At 49.3% G+C, this 6382-nt stretch overlaps 1 protein-coding gene across 1 annotated transcript; it reads right to left on the bottom strand.

Annotated features, from left to right (window-relative positions):
• Nucleotides 1–4212: 4212 nt before the first annotated feature.
• LOC119313006 (protein DETOXIFICATION 56-like) lies at nucleotides 4213–6092 on the bottom strand. The gene has a single exon (XM_037588810.1). It carries the CDS (start codon nucleotides 5968–5970, stop codon nucleotides 4402–4404), a length of 1569 nt encoding a protein of 522 aa, XP_037444707.1. The 5' UTR covers nucleotides 5971–6092; the 3' UTR covers nucleotides 4213–4401.
• Between the last annotated feature and the right edge of the window lie 290 nt (nucleotides 6093–6382).

Genomic DNA, 6382 nt, shown 5'->3' on the forward strand with positions numbered 1-6382 from the left:
GGTTGTACGAGAAATCGGCATGTACTTCCCCGAAGCACGACGACGACGGAATTATTTTTGGCCAAGCTCGTAATCCGCCTGAGCCTCCACCACCAGTGCCCCATGACACCGCAGTGACTGCGGACGGTCGTGCCGAGCCGGCACAGGCGCGCCTCCCATCCGATGCAGCCCCTGCAAATCACACGCTGGCGGGCAGCGAAGCATGGATGCCCGGCGGCAGGGTCACCGCGACAATGGAGCTCAGACCGGTGGAGAAAGAGGGAGCTCGGCTAGCGGGGTTGAGGCAGATGAGGGAGCTCGGACCGGTGGCGGAAGAAGGAGCTCCGTCCAGCGGCGGCGGCTTGTTGTTGTGCATCCATCTGATCTGATGCGTGAAGGAAGGAAAGAGAGATAAGGGAGGCTATGGTGGCAGTTTGAAAGTAATTCTGGAAAACATCAGGGCCAATCATGGAAGGCGTGCAGGCGCGAAGCTGCATCAGCGATACGCCCGATTCTGGGGTTCCTCTCAGCCTGGCTGAGAGGCCTTTTTCTGCATCAGTCGGACCAGGCTGAGGAGCCCCTGCAGAAAACCAAACGGCCTGAATTTTGCAGGCCTAATGCGAGCCAGGTGCAAGCCACCCAACCAAACACGCCTACCATATTTAACTCCTATATACCTCCTAATCCTCGCTCTGTTTCATATCCCCATTCTTCTCCCGGTTGTTCTGTGCACCCGGCCACGCACCAGACAACTGCAAGGCGAGTGTCTTTTTTTTAGGGGACTGCAAGGCGAGTGTCAATCATCTTCAACACAAGTATCTCACCTGAATTCACGAGTATGTCGCCCCTGATTTTATTCTGTCAAAAAAAAATGCCGCCCCTGATTTTACACTCTTGGTGGCAAATGAGTCCCGCCTCCCGGGCAATCTTGCACGGTTGCACCTCGCTCTACCAAATCCCCTGAAGCTCTGCACATCATCTATGCCACAGCGAAGGCTCAGACGAAAGCGAACCACGGCGACTGCTCAGACGAAAGCGAATGATCCTGAGCCATGGATCAGAACCCAGGGAAGACGGCGCCGTCAATCGATCGTTCAAATCAAACTCCCGCCCTACATGCCAGGCCCACAGTAGCGCACTATTCATGACTATATATAATCTGTATTCAGATTTTCCACGAACCAGACCTGCCATCTGACACTAGATTTCCCCAATCCCCATACAACAATCAACGAACAAGATATCATGCGCATCTGAGCCTGGGCACCAAAAACACCCTGTCCAAAAACTTTAAAAAATTGTTAGAAACTAAAGAACCGACTAAAAACAGGTTGCTACAGTAAATACAATCGCTACACTGGAACGTAAATTGCTCTATGGTGTTCCGCTGCGGCATGCCCTGTGGAGTGTGGAGTGCCCTTGTGCATCTCGGTGCTATTGGGAAGGGAGCCCCTATTCCATGACATACGCGGTGACGAGCGAGGCAACGCACACCCCTCGCTCGCCCAGGCGCGAATTTGGCCCGGCCCATGTTTTCTTCGAGATTCCGAAACAAGTTCTGACCTTCAAAATATGTTCATGAATTCAAAAACAATTCTTGAATTAAAATATGTTCATGATATCAAAAGAATGAACGGGTTTTAAATTTTAATGAACATTTATTTATTTTGATGAAAAACAATTATGAGAATTTTTACTAATGATGATCATTTCTTTTGCATTTGATTAACAATTTTTCAATTCGGTGAACATTTTTGAACTTGATGAACAAAGTTTTTCTTCAAGAACCGTTTCCTTAAATGGATGAACAAAAATTGAATTCAATGAACATTTTTTGAATCCAATGAAATTTGTTGAATTTGATGAACATATTTCGAAAATCAATAAATAAATTCGAATTTTATGTACATTTTTAAAAATCAATGAATAAAGTTTGAATTTCATGAACATTTTTAAAATTTTATGAACGTTTTTAAATTTGATGAACTTTTTTACATTGATGCATTTTTTTAATTTGATGAACAAAAAAGTTCGTGCTTTTGAAAAGAAAATTCACAAAAAATGGAAAAGTAGAAGAAAAGAGAGAAAAGAAAAAGGAAAGATAAAAAACAGAAAACAAAACAAAAAGGAAAACAGAAAATAAAAAGAACAAGCGAAGAAAAATTGGAACAAGAATCAAGAAAAGAAAGAAAAACCTGGTTCTCCGTTCACTATGCGAGAACGCACGTGAAATCGGTGTGAGAACGCACGTGAAATCCCAAAATATGGGCCGGCTCACTGTGCGAACGATCAGGGAGGGGGTGCGCGATAGGTCGCTCCACAGCGACATATGCGCCAAATAGGAGCCGCCGTGCTATTGGGCGCAATAACCAAGTCTAGTAAACTTCTATCTGCCCTGGGCAAGTGGACAAGCCCATATTAGGCAGAATCATTCTGAAGGCCCGCAAGGCACAACAGTTTAATGTTTTTTTGGCTATTCTGAAAACATTGTGACTATATTTTTCTATGCCTAGAAAATGTACTCGACCACCAAGGGCTGCTTTGATTCAAAAGATTTTCATAGGAATTTTACAGTATTAGAATCCTTAGAAATTGTTACTACGATTTTTATTACGTTGGTTGTTTGCTTCATAGGATCAAATCCTTTAGGAATTTTTTCTAAGGATCACTTTGTATTACTTTCTTCCAACATCTACTCGAACCTCTTTGAAAAAAATCCTTTTCTTTTCTATGGTGCAATCAAACAAACCAAAATCCTGTTGGGTTGAGATAAGCATGACATTTCAATTCTACGTTTTTTCTATTCCCACGTTTTTAGAATTCTGCGAATCAAAGAGGCCCCAATGTTGTAAGGCAGAGTATCTTCTAGTACATTATTGGCCCTTCTGCTTGTGATTATCCCGAGGAACTGCTTTGTTCTTGTTGTTCTAGCTAGAACAAATAGCTGTAGTACTACTGTCTTAGCATGGCCTTTCTTGCTCAATTTCCTTTTTTTCCTTTCTTGTCTTGTCTTTGCCGTGCCAACGTCTGTTCCATGAAATCATAATGGCATGGCAGCAAGAAATTCACTTTGTTGAACGTGCTCCAAGTGACACAATACTTTACACAGTGTCAAAATGGTATTTTGAAGTTTTAAAAATCTCCGAAAAAAAGGATATACACTATACATGTGCAAACTTGCGTGATGAAATAAGTAAACAAGTGAGCATGTAGATTTTTTGAAAATTATGAAACTTCAAAATGTGATTTTCGAATTATTTAAAATAAAGTACTCTAGTGTAGTGGTGCACCAAAACCCCGCTTTGGGCATGGTAGGCACTAGGGCTGCAAACGAGTCGAGTTCGAGCGAGTTGGATTAGTCTCAGCTCAACTTAGACTAAAATTCGAGTGAGCTCAAACCGAGCGAAGCTTAAGGTCAAACTGTAATAGGTAGCTCGTGCTTAGCTTGTAATGATTTCGAGTCGATCTCGACCTAGTTTCGAGCTAAATAAGATTATTTTTCTTAATAATGTAGCACAAATTTTGAAATAAGGTAGGCGACAACACAACATAAGAAACCATTATATAATTCAAATTATTCTCTCTCAACTGGAGATCAGTACTTAATAGCAATAAATTATGGATGAATTAGCAAGAGAATAAAATGAAGGCATGTCTGCTCTCAACTTTTACCAAAATAACATGATACTTGACACATGTCTGACCACATACCATAACAGGGCTAAATTTTCGCCACACATAATTAAGCTTACATGTTTGGTAGTAGAAAAAAAGGAGACAAATCGTACATAACGTGCATATACTAGACAGTATTTTTTTACTAGCTATATGGTAAATAATTATCTCATTTATTTTTAATATATATCAAAATTATGTAATATAATTATATGATGTCGAGCTATCGAGGTAAAATCGAGCGAGTCAGTGTTTGCTCAAGATTACCTCGTTTCTCGATCGAGCTATATAAAGTGTTCATACTCGCTCATTTCTTCTTGATTCGCTCTCGAGTCAAGCTGAAATACGAGTCGATCTCGAGCGGCTCACGAGCCTAGAGCTTTCATGCAACCTTGAGTAAGCACTACACTCCGAGGGGAAAATGTTCTGCGGGTCCACTCGTCAGCTTGCTCATCTTCTTCGACATAATTATAAGGTTATTGTTTCCAAACCAAAATTTCCGAAGTTTCATCCTTGCATATGTATAGTCGACTCGATTAGATTAGAGCACTATGGAATGAGTGAGTGAATGAGCGAAACATTGTCGGAGAAAGCATTCCAAGGCTCCATTCATCGCCTCACCTCCCTCATGACAATTAATTCTACCGATTTCAAAACAAAATCTCCAAAGTTTCATCTTCATGTAGGAGCAGTATGTACATTGCACTCAGATTAATTCACACTACTTCTTAATGGCTGGAGTTATGGTCAGACGTCAGCAGCAGCATTTTGGGGTGCCTCCTTGTGTGCAGCATTCGGCTCGCCGTCGGCGCCGGCGCCGGTCCGCAGCCGCGCCTTGTCAGCCTCGGCGCCCCAGTCCATGCGCGCGATCACCACCAGCAGCACAGTCAGGCTGGCCGCGGCGCCGATGATGAACCCGGCCAGCAGCCCCTCGATCCCCAGCCGGGCCCTGAACCCGAGCGCCACGCCCACTGGCAGTGCCACCAGGTAGAACCCGCCCAGCACGGCGTACATGCCCACGGCCGGCCTCGCCGTGCCGCGCACGATGCCGCCGCACACGTTCAGCGGGAAGTTCACCACCTCCAGCGCCGCCATCACCTTCATCGCCTTCCCCACGCCGTCCCGCACCTCCGCGCCGCGCGTGTAGAGGCGAGGCCACTGCCGCCGCGACGCCAGCATCAGCAGCCCGCCCAAGGCACCGGCGAGCACGCCGCCGACGATCGACACGGCCCCGGCCCTGCGCGCCCCCGCGGCGTCGCCCGCGCCCAGGGAGTTGGACACGCGCACGGACGCGCTCACGGAGAGGGAGAGCATGCCGGCGAATAGGAGGTAGTCGAAGTTGAGGGTGATCGCGATCACCGCCACCGCGCGCCGGGCGTCGGGGAGGCGGCCCGTGAGCAGGATCAGGATCTCGTAGCACCACCACTCGAGGCACGTGTTGAGGCAGCATGGCACGGCGAGACGGATCAGCCGTAGCCAGTCGGCCGCCGCCGTCTTGGTCTCCTCGGGCCACCACCACCGCGCGCACGGCGCCGCTGTAGACGCCGTCGTCTTGGCGCTCTTCCTCGCGAGGAGTACGTCGGACGCGAGCACGTAGGCGGAGAGCAGGACCGCGACGACGAGGTCGCTGAGCCAGACGGCGGCGGCGACGCCCTCGACGCCCCTGGTCCGCGCCAGGCACGCGGTGAGCGGGACGTGGACGGCGAGGCCCACGGCGGAGGCGAAGAGCGTGGGGAGCGTCACCTCCTGGGAGCTCAGGTACGACTTGAGCGGGGCGAGGAAGGAGGTGACGGCGAGGTCGGGGAGGAGGCACAGCACGTACCGCCTCGCGACCACCGCGATGTCGGGCTGCTGGCCGAAGACCCGGAGGAGCACGGTGTCGACGCGGAGCCAGAGGAGCGCGATGGGCAGGGAGGCGGCGAGGAGCATGGCGGTGGCCATGAGCAGCGTGCGGCGGAGCAGCGCCGCGTTGCCGGCGCCGTGCGCCTGGCCGCAGATGGGGTCCATGGCGCCGCAGAGGCCCGTGAGGACGGCGAAGCCCGTGGCGTTGGCGAAGCTGAAGCCGAGCGTGCCGGCGGCGAGCTCGAGGTCGCCGAGGCGGCCGAGGAAGGCGGTGGTGACGGCCTGCTTGGCGAACCACGTGAGGTTCATGGCGATGAGCGGCAGCGCGATGCCCCGCTGCGCCCGCGCCTCGCCGGCCACCGCGGCCGCCCACCCCCAGGGCCTCTTCTCCCTGGCCGCCGGGCACCCCTCCTGATGCTCTTGATCATGCTGACCATGATCGTGCGGCGGTGGCGGTGACGACGGTGGATCCATGGCAGAATGCCCAGCCCGTGCTCAGTGTGAGCAGAGCAAAATGGGTTTGCTTCGGGGAGAAGAGAGCAGAGCAAAACGGCCGAGGAAGTGATGCAATGCAATGCAAAGAGATGGAGATATGGTGACGCCCGTTTCGACCAGGCATACAAAAAGAGATACGGTGATCCAAACCGACTCCAAATTTGGCATTCCCAAATAAATGCCATACCAGCAATTTATTTAGCTCAAAATGAATGTGGAGCAAGTAGGTGGATGACACGGAGGCATGTGAAAAAAAATTTAGCAACTTCGTGCATGTGGTTGATTTGGGGAGAAAAGGAAAGAAGGATAGAAATTTGGCAATCCATATTTATACTCCGTGATTGAGAAATAAATATCAAGACCATCTTTCAATTCAAAATAGATATGGTTC

Source organism: Triticum dicoccoides, chromosome 5B (genome assembly GCF_002162155.2).
Source record: "Triticum dicoccoides isolate Atlit2015 ecotype Zavitan chromosome 5B, WEW_v2.0, whole genome shotgun sequence".
Lineage (NCBI taxonomy): Eukaryota > Viridiplantae > Streptophyta > Magnoliopsida > Poales > Poaceae > Triticum > Triticum dicoccoides.

Excerpts from the sequence above, each read along its gene's own strand:
- LOC119313006 (XM_037588810.1), bottom strand. The coding sequence starts at position 5,970 with ATGGATCCACCGTCGTCACCGCCACCGCCGCACGATCATGGTCAGCAT.